Genomic DNA, 27,779 nt, shown 5'->3' with positions numbered 1-27,779 from the left:
GGAACCACGTAGAGCCTTAGTTCTACGCAGGTGAAATCGCGGGCAATTGCTAGTATATGATTGAAATCTCTGTACTATATTCACCAGTCTATCTATCTCTGCGGCAAATTTTATCCCGATGCCTTCCGTGATTATCAAGATTCATAAAATAAGTAATTTTTTCTGAAAATTTTATTCTGTGAAATTTTCGTAATATTTTATTCGGCAAATCATTCATTATAATATTCGTATCATTCCTTCCTTAGCAAATTTGAATATTGAATTCTTTTTTAAATGTAAGTATTTTTACACTTTCTTCCGGGTCCAACAATTGTTTTCATTTTTGAGGACGCTTAGCATTCCGCGCGAAAACAGATTTTATCTTCAATTGCGCAGCTGTGAGTTATTGCCAGCTAAAGTCCACTTTCCAAATCCACTTGTGAGTCCACAGCGTTATGTAAAATGACACTGGATTTAAATCTAACGTGAACATAACAAAAGAAACTGCAGAAGATTATGTAATTATGGGATTTACCTTTGTAGTAATCGGTGCTTCTACGTGGTAAAGGAATAGGCCCACCTGTTTGGATGTTAGTGTTTATTCAGTACACTTAAGAGCGCGCAGTGTGTCGGTACGATATGGATAAAATTCGAAGCGCAAGCGAGACGCCGAATTATGACTTTCACGTGAATGAAAAGCACGGAGCGATTGACGCGCGACGTAAATTTTATGAGGTGAGCGCCAAAACCATTTTTACCTAATTGCAAGTAAATTAAACAACATAACGAAAAACAACATGGCCATGTTCAAGATATATACCTAATTTTCTATATAAAACAAAAATTTAAGAAAATAAGTTTGCTTTTCCTGAGATTGAAAGCAAAATGTGAGCAAAACATGTATTTTTCAAAAAAATAAACTATCGAGAAAAGTCTTACAAATTGTATATTTTGTATAGTCATAACGAAGCTAACACTATGAAATATCATTTACCCAAATATCAGGCTCCTAACTTTTCCAGAATCTGAGATCCAGAACCATTTGTAACCACCAAATTACATATTGCACACTCTTAAGCTAGTGCATTCCGGTAATATTATAATATATATTATGGTCCTACCTAAGGTACTGTTAGCCCATGGCTAATGGAGTTCGTGTCGGCAAATGTTTGCTGTTGGGATTTTTCGTCGTTTCGGGATAAAATATGGTCTACGTTACTTATTGATAACTTAGTTCCTAACTGAAAGAATTTTTGAAATCGGTTTAGTGGTTTCGCCGTGAAACCGTAACAAATTCACTGAAGCATTTTTTAAATTAATAACATAAAGATATAAGAATTGGTTTTAGTTACTCTGTTACAATTTAACTTATAATTGTTTTTTTTTTACCATTAGAACGTTCACTCTTTACGGAGTAGGTACCATAGGCTATATTTTATTCTATTATTTCCACGGCAACGGGAACTACGCGGGAAACCATGGTGCGTCGTCGCAAGTAAAATGTAAGTACCTATAGATCTACTGCTGTAGAACATCAATAAACACCATACATCTAGATTACAGTTACAACACAATGCACAACATAACACACGTAATACGGAATTTCTTCCGATTTTTTGCTACAATTAGCTTTGTTATCTGATTTCCGACATCGGCACGTAACAACATCGTCGTCATCAACCCATATACGGCTCACTGCTGAGCTCGAGTCTCCTCTCAGAATGAGACGGGTAAGGCCAATAGTCCACCACGCAGATTGGCAGACTTAACACACGCAGAGAATTAAGAAAATTCTCTGGTATGCAGGTTTCCTCACAATGTTTTTCTTCACCGATTGAGGCACGTGATATTTAATTTCTTAAAATGCACACAACTGAAAAGTTGGAGGTGCATGCCCCGGACCGGATTCGAACCCACCACCTCCGGAATCGGAGGCAGAGGTCATATCCACTGGGCTATCACGGCATAACAACATATCTGCAGGTAATAGGCGTTATCGTATTCTTTGATTTAAAAATAAAAAAAACCAAATAATTAATAATAATAATAATAAAATCATTTATTCAGCCAAAAAACATAAAATAATTAGGAGAAAACATGAGACTTAATACTTGAATTAATTAATACTTAATAATGATTATGAATTAGTTTTGTTTCTGGATATCAACCTTAGACTTTTAATTCATTCAGTCAACCTTTATTTAAGGTTTTGATTGATACTCGCTTTACTGTTGTAAAAATACGTATTACCCATTCATAAAATTTTATTTTCATTCTCTACATAGAGTTTATAGACTCTTCAATATCAACCTTCAACTATTATTGGCCTACACCAATAATAATAAATACAGTTAGATGTATTACTAGAGCATGAAAAAGGAGGCGCTCAAAAGGGGAAATTTATAGTCAACTCAATGTTATTTGTGGTCAACAACGAACGTTTTTAAACAAATAATATCTAAATAACGTCTATAATGTCGAGTTGTGTATTCAGTGTAATATCTGTATATACATAAATATATAATTAAATTAAAGACAAAATTGTGCATGTGTGCGCTCAGTGTTATAGCCTATTATTCGGATAACTTTTTGCGGTGATTTTGTAGGGACGTAACCGATCTATAGTATAAAATTATCATTGGCCTATACCAAATAATACGTAACAATGCATTGTCTGTTTACAGCTAAAAGCATTTGCATGAGGAAAACGCGCATTATGTAAATGAGAGCTTTGAACAGTGAACAATAGTGTTGTCGTAGATTGCTGAACCACGCTTGTTGTTAGGAATATTTAGCTCTACAGGGTGTTCAACATTTTTTACAGAATAAACGGTAAGCGAACTAATATGCGGCTCACCTTAGGTATGTTGGGTAACTTTTTTTTATTCTGTACATGTTAGCCCTTGACTACAATCTCACTTGATGGTAAGTGATGCAATATCAGGTGGAAGCGGGCTAACTTTTTTTTTTTTATTCTTTATAAGTTAGCCCTTGACTACAATCTCACCTAATGGTAAGTGATGAAGCAGTCTAAGATGGAAGCGGGCTAACTTATTAGGAGGAGAATGAAAATCCACACCCCTTTCGGTTTCTACACGGCATCGTACCGGAACGCTAAATCGCTTGGCGGTACATCTTTACCGGTAGGGTGGTAAGTAGCCACGGCCGAAGCCTCCCACCAGCCAGCTGGACAAATTAAGAAAATCTCAATCTGCGCAGCCGGGGATCGAACCCAGGACCTCCGTCTTGTAAATCCACCGTGCATACCACTGCGCCACGGAGGCCGTCATACTTGTTAGGAGGAGGATGAGAATCTACACCCCTTTCGGTTTCTACACGACATCATACTGGAACCATATGTTTTTTTGTGCCGGGACGCTAAATCGCTTGGCGGTATGTCTTTGTCGCCACGGCCGAAGCCTAAGAAAACCTCAATCGGCCCAGCCGGGGATCGAACCCAGGGCCTCCGTCTTTTAAATCCACCGCGGATACCACTGCACCACGGAGACCGTCAAACGTTTAGTGACATTAAAGCTATAATATATTAGGATAGATAAATAGATAGATATAAATAAATAGGATCAGTAGTTACGAATATTTCCTACACACTGACTTATAAGCGTTCACTCTTTATAGTATTAGTACACATTTCCCTTGCTCTTTTGACAATTTTATTTATTTTATTTATTTATTTATAAGAATACAGTAATTTACAAAAAATTTAATAATGCAACCTTAAATATATTACATTATTTAGGACTTATTCTTTATTATTCTTTTGACAATGCAATAAATTAATCAATTTTTATAGACCGAGTCAATATGAAGGTCTCAAACTTGGTTCCACATGTCATAATATAAATGTGCAAGGCTGAGCAATTACAGACAATTACATCTATTTAACAACAAAGGTTCTGTCATTAAAACAATGATCTACTTATGTATATGAGTGTCAAAGCATTAAGCATTTGGTGTCAAGATCTCGTCATTGTTATGCACAGAAAGCTACAAGCACATGTCAGCCATTTTATAGTTTATCCTCTTTCGATTCAACAGAAAGCTTACAAAGTTAGCATTTTAAGTTCGTATAAAAAGAGTTTATAGTAGTTATTAAGGATTATAAAGACAAATAGTAATTTATAGAAACATTTAAGGTATGCACCTTCTAGAACAATGCAAAAGCTTAATAATTAATACACAAATCTTGCCTTTTACACTTATTATCTCTGCCTTTATCATTATAGCAGCTCGGACCCACAATGCTGACTTTATACAACTTGGCGGGGCGATAATGTAATAAATGAGTAACGGACATCACTGTAGCTTATAAGATAAATAACCGTGATCGACGTCAACGTGAAAAAAATTAGGTACCTAAATAAAGAAAAATTTGAGGAAAAGTTTTGAGTCATCCATGTGACACTATTTCGTAACAAGGTTATAACGTCAAAGACAATTGTAATAACTTTGTCAAACTACTAACGTAACGATGTTTACTTAAACCCTGGGCCATGAACTTCTGAAACAAGCGTCAGCGTCAAGCGTATATCTATTTGTCTTCTTTTAGAATAATGTTTTGGTTTAATCCGCGTAGCTCCCATTTCCGTAGGCATACGTAGATAAAATATAGCCTATGGGTTATGTTACTTCCTCATAAAGTAGATTTCTATTTATGAAAGAATTTTCATCAATAGGAATAGTAGTAAGTCCAGTAGTTTTTGACTTTATTCGTTACATACAAAAACAAAAATCTTCTTCTTTGTAATACTTAGTGTAGATAAGTTAATAAGTATAATAAGGAAGTAGCTATCGCTAATAATTTGGATAAAATTATCAAAAATTGTGACAGAGCGATAATAGAAGATTAACAGAAGAAAAAAACATTTTTTAATAATTTATCTATCTATATTTAAAGGCAAAATCTGAAAATAAATAATAAATAGGATTTATTTTGAAAAAAAAAACAGAAGGTTTTCGGAATAAAACTTATCGGAGGTATTTGAAGGCTTGCTAAGAGAAATAAATAATTACATCCGCATATAGTTTCATGGCCCAGGCTTTAGCATTTCACAACTAAGAGTATGTCCTTAGTCATAAGCTTGTCATGTAGCGTAGACTTCTCGACATTTTTGACATAATTTCGGCATGTGACTGTAGTATTTAAAACACCAGAGGAGCCCCTTGAAAAATTAAGAAGCTCTGATTTAGAAGCCGACTTTGGCAAATGTACTGAAAAATGCTGCAATTCTACATTTGATATTACTAACTTTAGTACAAAAAAGTGTTATGATCAAGTGTGATGAAATAATACTCGTATAATATACAAAAAAAAAACATTATCAAAACACTGTTTTCTGTTTGAATTATTGAAACCACATGACACCACTACATTTTTCGACACACACACACACACACACACTTCCCTATTTTGTTAACATGGCTAGTAAAAGAAATCACTGTGTATTAACGAAAAAGTTTTACTCATACATTTTTCTTCTTTCCATATAACGACCACTCTCTATAACGCTATAAAATGTACAGTCCCTTTAGTGACGTTATATAGAGGTTACACTGTATACGTATATAGATTTATCTATTAAATATTAAGAGTAATACCTAGGCTCCTCATTAGAACAATTGACAATTCCACAATTCCAGAAATGGATGCTGATTCTACAGTACTTGAGTTTGGGCTATGCGTTAAAACCTACCTACTTACATTGACAATATCTCCATTAAATATATGATTTAGTTTCCTCATTGAAACAATTGGTTATTAGTTATTAGTGGGCGAGGCGCGCCCACGTCGGGCTCGTGACGGCGCGTGCAGTAGAAAGCATAATGTCAACTAGCACGATTAGCCTACTAAGCTTCACTAACCACTCGGTTAAGAGGTTGGACTCAAAGAGATGTAGGGTTTAATTTCCACCTGTTTTTAACCGCTATTAGCAAGAGTTTTTCGCTTCTATTAAGAAAATAGAAAAAAAATATGAAAAAAATCTTTTTTTTAGTAAAATGCCTCGTTAGTCTAGTGGTTATATCCTGGGCGGCTATTCATCATGAGGTCCTAGCTTGAAGTCGGTGATCAGACAAGAATATTTAATTTAATTGAGATGAAGAAAAACTCATTATATTTTTCTTTATCTCAGTACTAGCTGACGCCGCGCGGTTTCACTAGCGTGGTTCCCGTTCCCGTAGGAATACGGGATATAGCCTATTTATCGATATAGCCATAATATAATAATATAATAACCATTTATCGATAATAGCCATTTATCGAGGAAGGCTTCCTCGATAAATGGGCTATCTAACACTGAAAGTATTTTTCAAATCGTACCAGTAGTTCCTGAGATTAGCGCGTTCAATCAAACATACAAACAAATGAACTCTTCGGCTTTATAATATTAGTATAGATATTATTTTGACGACCTCACAGATGCAGTTGGTAATAATGTTGTTTACAATAGAGAGGTCGTAGGTTCGATTCCCTGCTCAAATCAAATTAGGATATCATATTAATGTATCTTAGGTCTGGTCTGGTCCGGTCCAGCACGGCCGTTGCTGGTAACCGCCGTAACAGCAAAGACTTTCATATTACTCTAAGCTATAAAAACTACAATTACAAACAGCAAATAATTACAATGTACATACTTAATAAAAACATAATTCAGTAGCGATTGTGTCAACATTGAGGCGATAAATAAATATAGCACGAAAGAAAAAAATCGATAAACATGATCAAACAAAAAAGTCATTAGGCGGCATAAATGACATGTACAAAAAAATAAACAAAAACTTTTAACAACGTTATCATAATTACTATCGTATCTTATATCAATCTATTACTGTTGTGTTCTGTGTTTTGAACAGCAGCCATGTTTTAGATTTAGATCCTTAAGATCAACGATTAAACTATTAAAAATTAGAATGAAATACTTTTCCTAACATTTTGAGGGTGAACTTTTGGCCTAGTTTGTGTTTAATTTTGATATTATTAATTGAAATGTGGCTGGAATCGCTCGAACATTTTAGAATCACTGAGTCAATCGAAATAAGCCGCAGAGGTAGATTTGAACTTTTATCCTGATATTTTCTAAGAATGATTCAGATTCCACTTTTGTGGGATGAAAAGCCTGTTCATTATTAGAGTGTAATCAATCCATCCGCTGAGCCGTGACTCACAAAATAGTCGATTAGTTTTCTAAAATTTTCAAATTTTCTGCACAATTTGACAAGTTTTTCGTTCCTTAATAACCTTCTACAAACTTAAAAACATGAAAAAATAAATGTTATTTTCAAGTCAATGTCAATTTAAGGCGTAAGTAAAGGAAATAGGGATTAATTTTTATTATAGGTATAGTATAGTTAATAAGTAATCAATTCCAAGTATCCGGCTTGTGGAAAAATTGCAATTGTAACTTGGAATAGGATTTTAATTAGATACTATATCAGTTACATATTTTTTGTACAGTTTCCCAAGAATAGTATGTACGTATGAAAATGATATATCTGATTTTGTAAAATAATCACTTTAATGGGTACAGTCGCCGGAAAAAGAAAATAGAAATAAACAATATTTTTGTATTATTACCAAAATTACGATTGTGTTATTTTAAAAGTAAAAATTGTATTATTTTTTTATAAACAAAAACTTATAAATAAAAGAAATAAATAAACAAATAACTAAACAAATTTTGCAAGAAAATTAGGGGTGCAAAATCGACCACAACTCTGTATCGTTTGAAATAATGTCACATGTATTTATTTAACAAAACACTCGATCAATTCGACTTTTAGACACGAAATAAATTGTAGCAGAATAGTTAAATAACAATTATAATTAAAATAGTTAACATTAAAACCGATCAGAGCTTTTACAACCTTGAAGGTCCAGTGCCAACCGAAGGTTTAGCATACTTTAGAATACTCTTGACAAGTACTTCGTCATTTCCCAGTACGTGACCTGGGTCCAGTTAATTAAGTCAGCGCCGACCAAGGTCTGACATGACAGTCTGACACAATGCGATTGACAATTTCAATGGAATTTACTTTTCAATCAATAACAAGCGGAACTAACATTTAAAATACCTCCTCATAAATAAGGAATTAAATATTGTTTTGGGTTCCGTGTTCATAAACGTAAAAAAAAAATGGTGAAGTTTATAATTTTATGCTTAAGTAACTCGTTAAGTATGTAGTTTCTGTTTTAAATGGTTACGTGAATAATACCTAATTGTTTTCTATTGAGCATTTTTTTCTTCGGTATCAACAATTCCTGACAGGTAAATTAGGTGACCTACAAAAGGAGAAAAATGTATGACAATTACAAAGTTGGCTTATAATGTCATAATTTTTTATTATTATTGCATTTTGCTTGGACGTTCTTTGTACATATAATGCACTATTTCTTATCATCTGAGAAAATGAAATCTTAGCCTAATTAGTTACGACACTGTCTTACTTACTTTAATGTCATAAAATGTTGTTGAGTTTTACCTTGCACTTATTGCCGAAGAATAAGTATTAACATAATTTTCACGGCTGCCTTTACATAACATAAAAATGTTATTTTACTTGAAATATTTACGTAATTACACAGAGTCGTCAACTCAATTTTCACGCTCAATCTTATCCATAGATATCCTAAATGTATGGCAATAGAAATGGCGTGTACACGTAAATTGTTCGCTGATTATAAATTTAGATTTCCAAAAATAAGAATAAAATACAATAGCAATGGTTAAAAGAGCCGATGGACTTTGGGACCTCAAGGTGTTGGAATGGCGACAGGGCACTTGTTGCAAAGATAGACACAGGCGGCTCAAAACTGTGGTGGAATTTCCTTAAATCAAGATCTCTGTTTCTAGGATTAGACATCAATTGACTGATAATGATGATGAATAATCACATATGTCACAGACTGCACAGTGTTTCTATACCTACTTGATACTCTACAACCATGATATCTGTCGGTGACACTGATTTCTATAGTACGCGCCATTTCTATTGCCTTGTTATTAAGATTTCTATGCTCTTATCCATAACATCCGATTAGGAAATGTTTAGCACTTCAGCGCGCGACGATACAGCCTCGCTCCACTTGCATACATTAGGCCACGATGGTTGACTGCATAGTAATTATTTACACTATCTATGTTGTTGAGAGGAGGACACACTGGTGCGTTTACAGCTGCGTTTAGTATGAGTCTTATCAGACACAAAGTACGAGTAACACTATTTTAACACCAAGATAATAGAATAGAAACTGAACATATCAACTTTAAATTATTTTTGTTGTAATTCGTTCATTTATTTTTTACTTTTTTAATGTAAGTATTTTCTTTTAATTTGCTATTTCTAGTGTATAATATATGTATAATTTGATGTGAATCTTAAAATCACTCAAACGCTTTATGCATTGTCGTTAATTGTTAATATTTCAGGTGATAACTGATTGTAATGTTTCAGGTAATTTTAAACTAGTGATTTTGACATAAACGAGGAGTACTGTGCTTATTTTTCTGTTGATATGTGTCTAACTTTTTGATTTTTGATATTGTAAGCACTGGGGCTATATTCAATTACACAGAATTTTCGAAACAAAAAGAAGTACATTAATAAAATAACGTATTATAAACGCGGCGTATTTCTACTTATGTGCACTACACCTTAATATTCATTCATACATTCGTTTGTTTATAGCATCATTTGCGCGTGTATCAACCAGCGTATCGCACGGTGTGAAGTTGCAACATACTGCGATCCGTTAAATATTATTATTATTGAATTAAGCCAGCAGTCAGAGAAACACAGAGAGGGATATGGCGAATCTGTAATGTATGATTTTAGAAAAATATGCGATTTCCTATGGATCCGCGATTTACGTCACCATCATCATTAATAGCCAATGGATGAACACTGTTTGTGTTTGGCTTTGTCCATATAGGTTAATGCCCAAAAAATGACCACGCTGTGCATACAGGTTGGTCATTCGCAGGGCTAGATTTTTCCGCAGCGGTGTCGCTGCTGCCCGACACCGGTCTGTGCCATTTGTAAAAACTCCAGCCGATTGAGAATGGTTATACCGCCATTAGTCGGTCGCCAGAGCCTCGTCAGTCAATCTGCAGGGTGCGCCACGAACAGGTGATGTTGGCAGTTGGGGAGGCTCACTGGTACTAGCCTCCCCCTTACACCCCGACCGAGGATAACAAGCGGGTTGCAGGGAGCCGCTGGATGCAGGCGGCTCGAGACCGTTGTACTTGGAGGTCCATGCAAGAGGCCTATGTCCAGCAGTGGACGTCTATCGGCTGATAAGGTAAGGTAAGGTAAGGATGAACACTTCTGGATCTAGGCCTCTTGCATGGACATCCAAACACAACGATCTCGAGTCATCTCCATCCAGCGTCTCTCTGCAACCCGCTAGATATCTTCGGTCCACCTAGTGGGGGGTCGACCAACACTGCGCTTTCTCGGGGGTCAACATTTAATTAATGCAAAAACATATTTGCATTTGCACTTGGACGAAGTCGCAGGCACCTATCAGTATATATAGAAATCTGGTGTACATATCAAGTTTATGAAAGTCTTAAACCAATTATGTATATAATAGTGTATTGACCCGGACCTTTACTGATTGACTAATTATGACTCGTGCTCTGTTTTGTGTCGATTCACTTCATTTCAATAAAAACTGTAACAGGGGCGTGGTGAGGTTGTTATGTCACGTTTCCTGTAAAGCCGTGTACACACGATCGAACATGCCTTTCGTTTATTTAAAATACGAATTTTATTGCGTGCAAATATGAAATCAAATCGTGTTGTTCTAGTTTATATCAATATGGTTATATGTTTGATAATTAATTGTTTAAAAATAAATTATGCAAAGAAATACAGTTATTATACAATATTTGTTAAAATATATGCGTAACACTTGATTAGTTTATCTTCTTTAGTTTCTTAGACTAAGATATCTTAGTTGACACCATCACCAGACCAGCTCCATGGTACAATATTGTCATCGAAGATAATAAACAAATTGGCATAGAAGTATGTATTTTTTTTTCAACCGAACGTCATTAGACCTGAAATGTGCGCCTACAGACACCTATTTTGACTTATTAATACAAGCGCAACGAAGCATAGAGCGATATTTATGCTATCTCTTGAGTGAGACGAAAGAAAGAACGATATGTAACCAAAATCATCTCTTTATCTCATGACATGCATCCTAAACATGCAGAAAATGGTTATTTATATAATTTCCAAGAATTAACCACACAATCATGATAATGAGGCACGTTAAAAACCAAGTAATACAGATAAAAGGTGCTGTATATAAGAACAAATATGTCCTTTAATTATACACTGAACTAATTAATAATACATAGAATTTAATTTTAATCAGTGTTATAGTTAATTATTGGTATCATGTCACAGTTTCAAGGATTTCCTACTACTAGGCTTTGTTACAGCAATCAGATATACACACTATCTGATATTAAACAAATCAAACATCGTGACAGATATGTCGATTTTATCTGGACACGATTTTGAAAGCAATTAAACGGCAATTAAAAACAAAATATAACTTTGTGACCTTCCGGAACAAAGTACCGCGTAATAATAATAATCACTAAACTGAAAGTTGTGATAATAATTTTGTCTGTAATGATTATGAATAACCACCTGTCTTCTCCTCGAGGATCCGCGAGTACTTCGGCCACATTGCCAGGAGAGAAGGAGATAACTTGAGAAACTAGTGAAATGAAATTTATTGTTAAAATGAGTCCTTTTACAATGGTGCTAAGGACCCTGATTTAGGTTTGATAAACCTGTAATCTCAGGATCCTCGCTCTTCCTACTTATAATAAAAATAATTTTAACAATCATGAAGGATCTGGATTAATAGATAGACAATAGGATAGACAACATGCAAAATAATTTTGTGTGTGTGTATAGTGCGTGTGTCTGTGTTTCGTGTGTGTATCTGTGTTTTGGGTGTGTATGTTTTAGTGTGATTCTAATTAGCTTTGTACCAGATAATCTTATAACTTAAATGTGTTTGTTAACTAGTGATCACTGGCAAAGTGGAAGGAAAGAAACCTCGAGGACGTAGCTTGATGGTGGTCAGACCAAATCCGCGCCACTCTCAACACCAAAGATACACGAGGCTCTGCAAGTCGTGAAAAGCTGACGCGAGATCGTTCAGAAGTAAGGTTGTCCTAGGGTCACAACCCCCAGTAATGAGGAATACGACGCAAGGAGGAGGATTATTGTTTATACAAATCACTGCTGTGTATAACCGGGAATTTAGTTGTACATTATGGAGAAAAAATAAATTAAAGCATCATGCATGCAGAACATAGGGACATTTTAGGGACTTCTAAACATCAACTTAGCTAGCAGCTAGCATGACTAGCTTAAAGTCGTCAGTCCACCAAAACTGCGATTTCCGGTGCGTGGTCGCCCTTTCAAAACCGTTACACCGCACGGATCATTATCAATGATAATGATCGTTTCAAAGCAAAACTTATACCTATGAGTCCGCCAACACCACGCGACGGGGTAGCGAGATGGGTCTAAGTTCCAAATCCTTTCATTTATACAAATTATTACTATATAACTTAACTTATTACTATTAACTTAAATTACCTTTCATTTATACAACTTCGTACGCGCGGAAAAGCCTTATCCTTCGAAGTTTAAAATTTTTCTTTCCTTCCTTTCATAAAAAGCTTCCCACCTATTCCACTCTTTTCCCACTTTATAGCAAGCCTTAACTTCATTACTTAAAATTACATAACTTCTCATGAACCTGGTTATCACATTATATAAAATTAATTGTTACATAATATATTTACTGCTAGTTCTATACTGCGTTTAAATAAACATATAAACAAACTCTATTACTTAATTTTATATTTTATAGGAAAAAGTAACTTTAAAAAAAACCTGGATGAGCGTATTACAGTGTTTAAGCCGACGAATGTAAACATTACTTAATGCAATGAAGCTATCGTCACAGCACATAGCGCCGGTGTTGCGAAGCTAATTCACCACTGCATTATCACCAAACTGTTACTATTCACATGTCAGATAAAGCAACGTTTACATTCGCCGGTTCGAAAGACAGAAAATATTCACAGATGACGATTATGCTATGAGTATTTTACGCAGTTTCGTTTTGCAATGCTCTATAACAGAAAGCTTGTGTCCCAAAATGAATAATTGTATAGATACAAATATTACGAATAGAGGATAACCAAATCTAGCTTAACTTAATTTAATAGGACAGGGATGAGGGAGCCATTGGATGCTGGCGGCTCGAGACCTTTGTGCTTGGAAGTTCATGCAAGATGTCTATGTCCAGCAGTGGACGTCTATCGGCTGATAATGATGATGATGATGATGAACAGTAGTAGGTGCTAAGCCTAATTGAAATAAATGAATTTTGACTTTGACCTTTTGAAGATTTTTGAACTGTTTTTATACTTTTTGCATTAGTTCCAGGTTTGGCCAGCGGGTCAAATAAGTTTTTGGCAATATATTCAGTTTTGGAAACAGTTATTATGCAATCCATACCTAACTTACGTGTAAATTGTGTTCAATTTTACATCGGAGTATGTGAATGTACCCTTACAAATTATATCGTGCGTACAAATACAGCATTAAGTAAATCTGTGCAAACACTGTGACAAGCAGGCAGTCTCAACACCAGAGTGGTGCGATGTTACATAACAGCTCTGTAAAGTCTGTTTAAATACAGATAGACCCAAAGATTTTATAACAGAGATATGTCACTAGGCGAACAAAAGCAATTAATTGTCTTAATTAATTTCGGCTGGTGGGAGGCTTGGGCCGTGGCTAGTTACGTGGCAAAGACGTACCGCCAAGCGATTTAGCGTTCTTGTTGGGAAAGAGCGTAGCGACTTGTTAGAAAATCCTTGTTAGAAATAGGGTGGTATTAGCCATGGCCGAAGCCTCCCACCAACCAGACCAGGGCCAATTAAGGAAACCTCAAACAGGCCAACTGAAAATCTAACCGAAAACCTCCGCCTTGTAAATCCATCGCGCATACGTACCACTGCATCACGGAGCCCGACAAATTATAAATTACGTTATTTATGTTTAAAATACTAATACATAAATAACGGACGGTTTAATTCTCACTTCTCTGAAACATCGTCAGCGATTTTAATAAAGAAAATATTTACTTTCAGACTTAAATTATTGTACAATACCACCAGATCAGATTTCACATCAATCTATAAGAAATGTTTTATTTAAAACAGCTAATTAACTAGATTAGTCTTTATGTTATTTTTATTTAAATTTCGCAGATATATAAAGATCAAATATTAATAGATCAGAAATAAATCAAAGATGCGAACTTTTTATTAAGTAATTTACGATAGCAGTGCAATAAACATGATAAGGGCAATGTCAGACTTGCGACACGTCCTACGACAAATAATGCTACAATATTGAGTACAGTTAACTAAATAAAAATATTCGACGCGACGGATAAGTTTGTTTTAATTATTGAAACCATTTGCATTTATCACATTATGTTGTAACATATAATATTATTTTTTAAATTCTTAGCCAAATGAGCTTTATTACCTATTTCTGATTCAAAATTTGATAGCTTCACGCAACATTAAACAGACAGACATTTTACATGACTTGACTTTGTCCTCTGCCTTTAGACTATTATTACTATTATCGTACGCACTCCTATATAAAGCTGCCCTCTAATTAAAATAAAAAAAACATTAGTAATATAATAAATATAAATCACAAGTACACGTAATGCAGGATGTTGGCAAGACAAAATGTATCGAAACAAAAAGTCGTCAACGTGACCTAATAGTAATTTAGGCAAATTAATGTACATAGAAACACAATTTCTCAAAGATGGCAACACCGGTGGCGCCTAAGTTGGCGTCTAGGCGCCGGAGCATGCATACGACAAATTGGCTTGCATGTTTGTGGTGACATTTTAGTGTCAATGTTTCATTCTGGCTAAAATTGTAAATATCGTAATATCTAGATGTAAATTATTTAAAAAAGATGCATACATATAAATAAAATGGACTTGTCTGTCTATATTAAAAATAGTTTTTTTAAAGTTATCTACACGAAATTAAAACACAAACTATTTTTTTAATTTTTTGTCTGTCTCTGTTATTCCGATAGAACTTAATTTCAATAGGAATTTTCACTAGACAAAAAAATATATAATCTTTTTAACATAAAAATGGAGTTGACTTCAAAGACGTATTTCAGTTATTTTGATTATAAAAACAAATTTATTACACCGATTTTCATGAAAATCCATCAACCTGAAAGTATACTCTTTCAAACAAAGAAATAATTTTCAAAATTGGTTAGTAAATCACGAAGTTATGGGGTAACAAACATTAAAATAAATATACGCGGAGAAACTCCTCTTTTTTTGAAGTTGGTTATAAAACAAGAGAGAAATTTTATTATTTATGCCGGAATTCCTTAAGGGTCGGATATGGTTCCCGCGGGATTAAACTGATTTTCACGCTGAAGGTCGTCTGGGTTTCGGGTTATACAAGTGACATTAAAAACTGACAGTGCTCGCGTGTTTGAGCAATAAAATAAACATCATTATCTACCGTCAATTGATGTTGACGTAATAATGTGTTCAATGAACGTTGAGTAAATGGTTGTTAGGAAACAGTAGGCGCAAGTCGTAACCTATGTGCGGTGCTTCTGCTCACATGACATTGTAATGGATTGTTTTTAAATAACATTAAGCTACTATTACACATGCTTATTTCAAGCACGAAAGCATGCTACTATTGAGCAGTTGCTACTTATTAGCATGTGTATCGCTAAAAACATTGCTAATAATGAGCATGCTTATTTCAAGCTTGCTCATTATATTTGCTTTGCATTTGCATATTGAGTATGCTAGTCGATCAGCATTGCTATTCTATCCTGTCTTTATAATATTAGTGGCACATTAAAATGGGCTGATAAAGATGGTTGTTTAAGGAAATATCATTCAAAAGTGTAAGGTCTCAACCGCATTCTCAGAAGCGCAGACCTTTCGCAGACAATAGGTCGCGCCGGTGCAAGGGCGGGTGTGGGGTCGTGCCGGGTCATGATATGAAACACGGTCAAGAACGCGGGCTAGGGGCAAACGTACGGAACATTTATTAAATTCATATATAAAAACACCATATTTTAAACTAATATTACAAAGAGTTAAGATTTGATTTTTGATATGTTTATTGTGATTTATCCCAAAAACTAAACGACCGATTTTAAAAATTCTTTCACTATTAAAAAGCTACACATTCACTAAGTAACGTAGGTTATACTTTATCCCCATGTTCCCACAGGAACGGGGTGAAACTTCGAGGCGTACGCTTGTCTACACTAATATAATAAAGAGGTAAGATTTTCTTGCTTGTATGTTGCGATTTAACACAAAAACTACTGGACCGTTTTAAATTCTTTTTCACCATTAGATAACTACATCTGTCTTTAAATGAGGAAGGTATGTTCTATCTTTATCGTAGGCTCTCAGCGCAGTGCGTTCTGTCATTGAAATAAACGTATGTTTCATTAAACCGGAATATTTGCCATATAACCAATATTCTCATTCCCTTCCAACTAGTCAAGAAAGACTGTATTAGTAGTGGGTACCACAATAGTTCAACGGGGAGGGGATAGAACTACTACCACTCGGTGATGAGTCTGACCGCTTTACCGTTGAGCTATTGAGGCTATTAAACAATATATGTAGCTATATATATAGATATATATTGTTGAATGTAAACAATGTTCAATTGCGAAATTTCTTGAGATAGGCAGCTTAGCCCTCGAACATATTGAAGTCGATTAATCATCATCATCATCATCATCATGTCAACCGATGGACGTCCACTGCAGGACATAGGCCTTTTGTAGGGACTTCCAAACATCACGATACTGAGCCAGCGAATACCTGCGACTCGCTTGATGCAGTCAGCCCACCTGGTGGGGGGTCGACCAACACTGCGCTTTGAAGTGCGGGGTCGCCATTCCAGAACCTTGGGACCCCAACGTCCATCGGCTCTTCAAACTATGTACCCCGCCCATTGCCACTTCAGCTTCGCGACTCATTGAACTATGTCGGTGACTTTGGTTCTTCTGCGGATCTCCTCATTTCTGATTCGATCACGCAGAGATACTCCGAGCATAGCTCGTTCCATCGCCCGCTGTGTGACTCTGAGCCGATTAATAATGAAATCAAAAACCAGAGCCAAGTTCAAGGGCAACTTGCAACACGTCATACCAGATACTATCGTGTTCGGACATTTGCATTTTTACTGCCTCCACAGAGATATCTCCTTCAAGAGCAATTTTAAATCGCTTGGCAACAAGTTTTCATTGTAGGTGTATATTAACATAAAACAAAATTAATCCTACTATTATTTACTGTATAGGTAAACAAAATATATTATTATCTAGCGAATACCCGCGACTTTGTCTATAAAAAACGGTGTAAACATCACTTAAAAGATGAACAGCTATAATAATCTTTCCTCAAAACGTATAATAGACGAGTATGCCATTGCGGACTAAAATATACATATGACACTCACAAATAACGTGACTTTCTATGGGTAAGACAATTTACAAAATGTATTCGGTAGATCCAGTGAAACCATCTAAATCTCACATTTTGACGGCCTCCGTGGTACAGTGGTATGCGCGGTGGATTTACAAGACGGAGGTCCTGGGTTCGATCCCCGGCTGGGCCGATTGGGGTTCTGTTAATTGGTCCAGGTCTGGCTGGTGGAAGGCTTCGGCTGTGGCTAGTTACCACCCTACCGAAAATGACGTACCACCAAGCGATTTAGCGTTCCGGTACGATGTCGTGTAGAAACCGAAAGGAGTGTGGATTTCATCCTGCTCCTAACAAGTTAGCCCGCTTCCATCTTGGATTGCATCATCACTTACCATCAGGTAAGATTGTAGTCAAGGGCTAACTTGTAGAGAATAAAAAAAAAGAAATACTCACAAACTATATTTCTGTACAATATTAGATTTAAATTTAATATAAAAATCATTATTTCAAATGACGAATGATGATGGAAATTCTTTAAATTTCACTAGATAGTTTAATTTTAAAGTAGAAATATAAGTGAGCAATGCCAACACTAAACGTTCATAATTTTTTTAAATTGCAAACAAGACACGAATGGCTGTATTTAACTTCATCAAGATAATAATCTATATAACCTTAAAGTTACTTTACGATTCAGCTTCCATATTAGTCGCTCGAATCTTGTAAGATCGCTCACTAATTTTATGTCGGCCACACAATTATAAATGTCCTTTTCAGGGTTCATTGAACTTGCTCGAACTTTGCAGACAACGGAGTTACTAACTAGTTTGAAATGAGAAAGGAAAATGTTAACCCGTGCAATAAATTGTGCGCATTTCGGAGTTAGGCTTCTGTTTTTAATCACTTCTTCTTAGAGTGCCTCTCCGTTACCTACTGAAGGTCGGAGGTCAGTTTTCTGAACTTTTCCTTGTCTATGGCTAGGCGGAAAGGTTCTTCGGCTGCCTTTATACCAGTCCACTGTCTTATGTTTCGTAGCCAGTTCTTCTTTCAACTCACCCACACTAAACTCGAAAGTTCATCAATCCTCGGTATGAACATACCGAGGATTGATGAACATACCGAGGATTGAGGGGTCATAAATTGGGCCCGAAGACCTGGAGAGAAACGGAAATATTATACGTATTTAGAAATATTTGTACAATAATTTTTATTCAAACAAAACTCGTTGAACTCCCTCATTGGTCGAATGCATAGCTTATGCAGCTACAAACATTTAAACCTTCGATTGAAGTCAAGACATGTTGAGTGTTTTAAGTTCTTATGGGAGGGTCAACCGCTTCGTAACGTAACGCGTTACGGCGCTACTGTCTAGTTTCACTTTCTCTCGTGCAAACTGGTTTATGAGACCAGCCGTATTGTTTTTTTTTTATTCTTTACAAGTCAGCCCTTGACTACAATCTCACCTGATGGTAAGTGATGATGCAGTCTACGATAGAAGCGGGTTAACTTGTTAGGAGGCGGATGAAAATCCACACCACTTTCGGATATTCGGTTTGGAAATTGTTATCAGAAGATATCGATTCGATCCGTTTTGTCTATTGTCCTGACAGTTATTTGCAGGAAAAGAGTATCACACTATTATTATAAAGGCGAAAGTTTATGTGTAAGCGTGTAAGTATGTTTGTTCCTCTTTTACGCTGCGGCTACTGAAGCAATTTGGCTGAAACTTGGAATGGAAATAGATTTTACTCTGGATTAACACATAGGCTACTTCATCATCCCGGAAAAATCCACGGTTCTCGCGGGATTTGTGAAAAACTGAATTCGTCCGCTAGTTGTTCAAATTAAAAAGTATGGTTCATGATTTTGAATATGAACGAAAAAAAGTGTTTAAAGTTTTTAGGGGTAGTACTTTTGTTATTCTACACAAATAGTCTGTTGACTACACTCTTGTAAAAAAGTATACTACAAAGTTACATCCATAGGACACCAATGTATAAAAAAATGTGAAGAATATATAAGAAGAGTAATTGAAACAAAATACTCAACTCTGGTGTCGGGCAGCGGCGACATCGGCGCAAGTAATCTAGCACTGCGCTGACCAACCCGCATGCCCAGCGTGGTCAGTACTGGGCAAAACTTTGTATGGGCGGCAAAAAAATCATGTTTGTATATCCCTACAAAAGGCCTGTGTCCTGCAGTGGACGTCCATCGGCTGATATGATGATGATGACTCAACTTACAATAAAAATGATGAGCGTCACCAATTGGTAACATTCATCATTATTAGGGCTATTGGCAAATGATTGCAATAAGTACTTTGTTACTGTTTCGCCAAATGCGACACATATTCGGGGCAACATATTAGACAAGATTTCCGCGTGTAACCGAGTGAGTCAGTGAGTCAGCGCATTTGTTATGTAAAGCCTGCGCAAGAGCACCCACCATCGACTACTTGAGTCTTCGCTAAGGTTCTTTTGTCTTACATGTTACTAGATTGGGAAGGAATCTATACTAATATTATAAAGCTGAAGAGTTTGTTTGTTTGATTGAGCGCGCTAATCTCAGGAACTGGTCCGATTTGAAAAATTCTTTCAGTGTTAGATAGCCCATTTATCGAGGAAGGTTATAGGCTATATATTATCCCCGTATTCCTACGGAAACGGGAACCACGCGGGTGAAACCTCACGCCGTCAGTTAGTATTTTAGATAGCCTATTGCGTCCTATTAGCCTATCGAGGCATATAAATATGTTTTTTTTTTATAAATATTTAAAAATATATTTTTTTTCAAATTAAAAAAAGCTCTTCATATTAATGGGTATCTTGAAAGAAAGTTATCTTTTCATAAATAATTAAAAAAATGTAATTTTTCAAATTAAAAAAGTTTTAATCTTAAACTTCTTACTATATATATGTATGTATGTACAATTTGCCGGTATCGGGACATTGTACATATCTTCTTGTCTTTTATCCCTATGTTGTATTTTATTTACGCACTGATATGGTTTGAAAGCTCTACAAGGAAATCTTGAAGTAAGAGTTCAAATACAATATTATATGGTCTAGACAATCTACATTCACTATCAGATGAGATTGTATTGTCTATCTTACGTAACAAATACCTGATTACTGAAAAAAATCGCTCAAAGATAAGTAAAATATTGTCATCTGAAATTGTTTTGTAAAAACTAATCAATATCTTAAAACATTTTCTGAATATATATGTTATTTTTATTGCCTTTTCTTAAATTTCAACCGAATTGAGAACCTCCTCCTTTTTGAAGTCGGTTAACAATAACAATAGTTATCGTTAGCACTCATGCTGTTTTATAAGTCACTTATACAAATTCCTGTACAAGTGCGTAAATAATTCAAATTTATAGACCACCGCGTCCATTTGATAGTGATATTTATTGTATTTGAGTCATGGAGCGACGTTTTCACGGATCTAAGTGAATTCGATACGGTCCGAACAGTTGCCAACGTTTCTTATCTATATTTGTAACAGAGAATGGATTTCTTTTGTATAGTTGTTTTGCGTGTCTTAAAAAACATGTGACAATCGGCAGTATTTTTAAAGTTATTCTGCTGACACTACCTGGAGTTATTTTCAGTTGGAACAAATGAACTTAGGTTTGATTTTCTATTTCTACAAGACTTACTTACTTCCTACTATTTTATTTCCCTTGGCGGTACACTTTTTCACAATCTATTCATCTTTGTTTAACTCTTCTTTTTTTTCCTTAAATTACTTTTTTTGTGGTCCATTTTGTCGTCACTTTTGGCCCTCTAGTATTTTTCATCCACCTCTAGTATTTTTCATCCATTCTACGTGCCCTAGCCACTAAAGGCGTTGGTACTTTACAATGTTTCACTATTGTAGAAGTACTACCACCGATCTTATATTTAGAGTACCCTTATAATTTTTAGTTGTCCGACTAAATCGCAGAGTATACTAACAGGTATGACAATAAAGCTGGCACATCTTCGCCAACTAAATCGTCCAACTAATAAATTAGACACCGATCGCATCAGAATCCTGATTCTCTTTCGATTATGTACAATTAAAAAGTTGTCCAGCTAAATTGTAAGCGTTATCAATTTAGTTGTTCGGTAATCGGCCAACTAAGAATTGTAAGTGAGCGAGTGATCTTACCGCCCAGGACGGCTATTCTGTAACGATGATTTGTATAACTCGCAAGTGCGAGTTGCAAATTCAACTCTATCTCTCTCTGTCTAACACCATACTATGGAAAGAAAAAGATAGAGGTGCATTCAAAACTCGCGCTTGCGAGTTGTACAAAATTTCGTAACAGATTAGCCCTCCTTAGGGCTTCACCAAGCTCCCTCAGCTTGGTGAAGCCCTAAGGAGGGCTAATCTGATAGAGATTAAAATAGAGATTAAAAAAATTTAAGTAGCCAAAAAGTTTATCTTATTATGCAAATATTATGGCAAACCTACCAGTATGGTTTTATGAAACTAATTGTCATTTTGTATTTTACTGTAAACATAAAATAAACTAAACCTTAACCAAAGAATTAAGTACATTAAATAACAGTAAAACTATTAGCTGTAGTCGGCACACGACTTGCACTCTTTCTAACGACTCATCCGTTTGACCCATAAACCGTTGCGTCGGCGCACACTTGGTGTCAAGTGCGAGTGACGCAACGTCGCTGCGGCCGGGCAGGTAAACCTGCTGTGAAACACTGTCACGCTGCTCAACAGATTGCCGTCGATATGTCTCAAATATTACCATATATTGCAGGGGTCACAAACTCATTGTTGATGACACTTGCTTACTTGTTTTTGTTTAAATAACAGGTAGTATTTTTTCCAAAATGCTAATAATTTTAGAATTTAAACTATCGTGAGTGTTGTTCATCCAAACTATTTGCAGTTTGGATCGTGCCCCGTTGCCAGAACCAGCTTAGTTGCCATGACTAAGGGCCCCGTATAGGTTCGAAACTAGTCGGGCATACTCCGATGTTGGATCACGTTAGTTTTAGCCGTGTTTCATAAATAAATAATATGCTAATATTTACTCCGCTCTATGCTTTAGTTATTTGTTTCTTTTTTATCACTTAAAAGTATATTTACGCTTGACTACTGTTTTGCCTGACGGTAAGACAAAAATAACTCAGATCATCCGCATTATACCTACTTGCTGGTTGTTTTGGACTCCTATTGACTGAAATCGCAGTTTTCCAACCTGGAGGCAGGCCGGTTTTGCACACAACCCCAAACCCAGACATTGCCAAAAACTAAGACACTAGAGATAACAGAACCCTAACCCGGAAGGAACGGACGGGAACGGGACGCAACATGAAATACTCGTAAATTCTCTCTCTTCTCTCTTTTCACTCGAGAAGTATGGATGACAGATTACTCGCGTCAACAAGTCAACGCGTCTCCATCCTTATCCAGCAACTTCTTCAACCTTCATAAGGTCGTTGACCTATGCTGAGTTTACTAGTAGATCTTATTTTAAAAAATTGTCTGTCCCAATGGTCCCAGGACATCTGATATGCGATAACTATGGCCTGCCTATTTTTTGTTCTGCAAGCTAATTCTTTTCGCTATGTCGGTAACTTTAGTTCAGCCACAGATTTTTATTCCAGATTTCGTTATTTTAACTGTCTCTCAACGGATTTCGTTCTACATTACGTTGTGATCTAATAAATATTAAACCTTAACAACTTACCATTAAAAATGTTCTCAAATGCAATGTGAGCCTCTTGAATTTCATAGCCATGTTGAAGAATTTGAAATTAATCTGAAACAAAGACACATAAATAAAGTATTGTCACAAATTACTGACTTAAGCGTGTTATTTAGTTCTTACGTTATTTCTAATTTAAAGATAATAAACGACAACCTAAGGGATTGTTTTACTTCTATGAAAACGGAGAAAACTCTTAAACTTTACATTTGCATCATCACTTACCATCAAGTGAAATTCTAATCAAGGTCTAAATTGTACAGAATAAAAAAATGCGCCCTGATCTGAAAAGAAATCGACAACCCTTTTAAGAAAAGATCTTTTAGAAGAACTTTTTGATGCAATGTCCCAAAATAGTTTCAAGTTGCCTAGCAATGTATCTAATATCAACTTCACACTAATGTTTTTCGTTGGTTACAAAACTGTGACCCTGTAAGGGCCGTATAATTCGACAATAGGCCATCAGTATCCCGACCGCGTGTTGTGATGTAACTTGTGTTGTTGCTTCTGACTTGTATTTATTTTGAGGAGTTAATATTTGTTACCCATGGTCATAAAAGTACTACCTGCCTGTATAATAAGAATACCTGGTATTTACCCCAAGAAACAAAGAAACCTACAACAAAACAAACAAACAATAAGGAACAATAGGATACAAAAATCGACCTTTTCGCTCTATAGCGATCTCTTCCAACCCTAAACTAGGTGGTGGTGGTATCTATAGGTGGTGTACTTGTTAAAAAGTCATTTATAGATACATACATACGAATATATAATACACACAACACACACTACATACCTATATTAAAAAAGGTAGGAACCTGATTCATTAACTTCAATTAATTTGTACAATATTATACTAAGAAATTAATTTTGATTTTAGATTTTAGACGCATTAATCAATTATTTCTAATAAAGAGTATACTCAGTTCAGACAATAGAGTTTATTTTAAAATACTTTATACAAACGGTTGTGATGTATGTAATCTTTCATTTTAAAGCTTGCTGTTTGAAGTCGTAGTCTAAGAGACAAGTAAAATTAAAATTGTAACATTTCAACGGCATCACAAAAACTTCTAAATTTATTTTACACATTCCTATAGCAGTAGTGAGGCTTTTATCTATTTTGAACGATTACCTAGTTATGTATCTGTATCTACCTTGTTAAAGCAGTTATTATAAACGCATTAGAAGCAACAATGAGCCCAAAGACGTCAATAGTTCGGCCATCAACCTTATAACGCAGCTTGTTATTATTATAACTCAGTTAGCACTACAATTGACTTTTTGCATAGGATACAGATCTGTGCGTGATTCGTCTTACGGATGTTAGGTTTTGGGGAATTTCATCATTCGCAAATTTGATAACGGATATTGCTCTACGTAGAAAAAAGATAATTCTAATTACACTGTAACAATAATATACTTATATAAAAATATTTTTACCATATTTTTTATAGCTTTATCTAATTTATGGACCATTCAGATGATCTACCTGATGATATGTGGTATACGCAATGGAAAACTATCGCTAAACAGAACAACATGGAATATGAAAAATGCGGTTCCTATTGATTTGATGTTAATTATATTAGGTGGCTAATAGACCAAGGTTAATAGGCCAACAGGTCCACGTCAACCAAATGCGTAGGCCGTAGGTGCTTATAATTTAATTTTGATCGCAACACGGGAATGCTATTTGGTACTAGAAATGCATAGCAGCATTACTTTCCCAGAGTGTTTCTGGGAAAGTAATGCTGCTATGCATTTCAACACAAAAAGCTCTACTATTACTAAAAGTGCGATGCCATATAAATGATATAAAACATTCCATTGTTCATGCAAGAATATCTTTTGTTATAAACAAAAACGTAACTTTAATCGCTTATATTTATTATTATTTATCAGCAAAGTTTTGTAAATACGTCAATATCACAAATGGAGGGAAATGGTGAAACAGCGAGGGGTCAACAGTACCACGATGTCAAACGCACAGACCAACCGTGCAGTTCAACATCGTGACTAGTACACTGATAACTAGCTGTAAAGCTCTGCAGACAAACGGTTGTAACAGTAAAACTTTTGATCTTAATATATCTATCCACTGCTAAGGGCATATTAATCGACAAAGGTGTAATAATAATCCATCTCAAATGTTATGAAGCTAAAAACTTTTTTTTATTTAATTGAACTCAAAGTTTGTCAGTTTACCTGGTAACGTGGCCAGGGTTTGTTAAAACCCATAGATATTCCTACGATTTCGGCATCGGTAGTGATACAGTGGTCAAGAGGAATACAGTCCGCGGTAATTAAAGAAATGATTCCTGTCGGATTTACAATTTCTATTTCTTATGAAATGTGTTTATGTAAATATTTATATTTCTAATAAAAAATACAAGCATGATTTAGAACGTATTAGGTGGGTTAAGGTCTGAACCCACCAATCGTCTATTGAAGATGTCCAACGAAGGGTTGCCATGCTGTCTTTTCAATTTAGGACATTGTTCATATTATTTTGAATACAATATACAAAAAATTGTGTTTTTAGAAGATTGTGAATTTAGAACTCGGCAACCCTGATCCTAACTCCGTAATTTCCTGACGTGCTTAGGGAAGAAACATGGGCTGACAAACTTTCAACTTTTATACTACATAACTGAACTTGATCTGGATAAAACCTCTCCTATGAGAATTTTTGTCTAAACGAGTTATTGCTTCAAACAAACTTAATTTTTTACTCTACACAAATCATCCATTCCTTTATGTTATTATATTAATTGTCGTTAGAAAGTTAATAATTATTTTAAGAATAGAAGGAACAATTTTATCATCATCACATAGGCCTTTTGTTGGGATTTCTATACACAACGGTCCTGAGTCCTTGCATTTAATTAACAATTAAACTATTTGTAATCATACAAAAAACTACAGTTTTCACAGCGTTGTGAAATTTAGTGTAACCTGTAAAATAGATTTATTTACAGATTACACTAATTTAAATAATTTAAAATAGATAAATAGTTTAACAACATACGATTCTTATGTTAAATACCTATTTCTGTTTTTGTAGCATCGCTGTAAAAGACATCAACGCGCGCGCACGTCCCTCGTTAGTTGTTCTAATTAGGTATAATATTTGCAAGGTTTAAAAGTAAATTAAAAACACACGATTAACACAAACTTAATGAGTTAGTTACATTTAGAAATAATGAAAAATTATGTAAGCAACTTCAGTGCCTGTACCGAAGAAATTAAAAGCCATTTTGGTCTGTCAAAACTAGATAAATTACAATATTTTATACTCTGTAATTATATTTAAGCCGAATATAAAATGCGGATACGAGTTATTGTGTTTGGCTAATTACCGTGCGAGCTTATAGGAATAAAAAAACGAAGACGAAATTATAAATATATCATACTATTGCCGGATCTGTCCGAATTTACGTAGATTTATGATTCACACAAAATAATCCCATATTGATAGATGCTGAGATTGAGTAACTAATGGAAGATCATAAATTTTCGGTGAAATTAAATAGATACAAACAATGTTATCTTAAATTTATTCAAATCCAACCGAGTTTAACACTTTTTAATTCTGCAAATTGTTTTTTATCGTACCAACATCTTCTAGCGTTTCTTTTTCAATAGATAAATATAACTGCTGTTAATGATAAAAGCCTTTAAAAGGACATCTACCGCGAAATAAATTGATCTATAAAACGGAATTAATTGTGATTTAATGAGTGATCTATTTCAGATAGGAAGCATGAGTAACATCCATCTGTCTTACCTTTTTAAGGATATCCCAAGACTACGCGATCAAAATAACAAACCCTCAGTCCACACACCACTGACACACAAATATTTTACAAATTATATTAACGTAGTAAATACAAAATGATTTGAAAATACATCCAAAACAGATCTAGCGAAGTCAAATTTCCCTACGAGTTTAAGATCGCGCATTTCATTCGCGTTTATTATTTTTATCCGTGTGACACGACGTGCGCTCCGGGCCAGGTCTGGCGCGCTACTGCCTGCCAGCACTGGGCGGCATGTGCTAATCGCCAACACACTTCGCATAATCATGAGAGAAAGTATATCGAGTTGTCATTGATAAGTGATATATTTCGACTGCCTTATGGACGGAAGGTACGGAAAAGGCTCGAGTACTATAATAATATAAAAATAGAGCCGTGACAGCTCAGTGGATATGACCTATGATTCAGGAGGGTGTGGGTTCGAATCCGGTCCGGGGCATGCACCTCAGTTATATGCATTTTAAGAAATTAAATATCACGTGTCTCAAACGGTGAAGGGAAACTGCGTGTGTGAAGTCTGCCAATCCGCATTGGACCAGCGCGGTCGACTATTGTTGTCATTGGGTTCTAATATCTTTGTAGCACATGCATTTCAAATTATACGGACCTGTCATTCATTGACCCTCGGATTATAACAATGAAGGGATATGTATTTAAT

At 35.3% G+C, this 27,779-nt stretch overlaps 1 protein-coding gene across 2 annotated transcripts in view; it reads right to left on the bottom strand.

Moving 5' to 3' along the window:
* LOC112045091 (protein spaetzle 5) overlaps positions 1–27,346 on the bottom strand; it is a 38,985-nt gene extending 11,639 nt beyond the window's left edge. For both annotated transcript variants that reach the window (XM_024081157.2, XM_024081158.2), the window contains exons 1-2: positions 27,091–27,346; positions 23,280–23,351 (exon numbers count right to left, since the gene is read on the bottom strand). In XM_024081157.2, coding sequence (XP_023936925.2) covers positions 23,280–23,330 — 51 coding nt within the window. In that variant the 5' untranslated portion in view covers positions 23,331–23,351; positions 27,091–27,346. The remainder of the gene's footprint in view (positions 1–23,279; positions 23,352–27,090) is intronic.
* Between the last annotated feature and the right edge of the window lie 433 nt (positions 27,347–27,779).

The sequence above is a fragment of the Bicyclus anynana genome, chromosome 7 (assembly GCF_947172395.1).
Source record: "Bicyclus anynana chromosome 7, ilBicAnyn1.1, whole genome shotgun sequence".
In the NCBI taxonomy this organism is placed as follows: domain Eukaryota; kingdom Metazoa; phylum Arthropoda; class Insecta; order Lepidoptera; family Nymphalidae; genus Bicyclus; species Bicyclus anynana.
The sequence above is the reverse complement of the archived record's forward strand: the minus strand, read 5'-3'. Positions and strand labels throughout refer to the sequence as shown.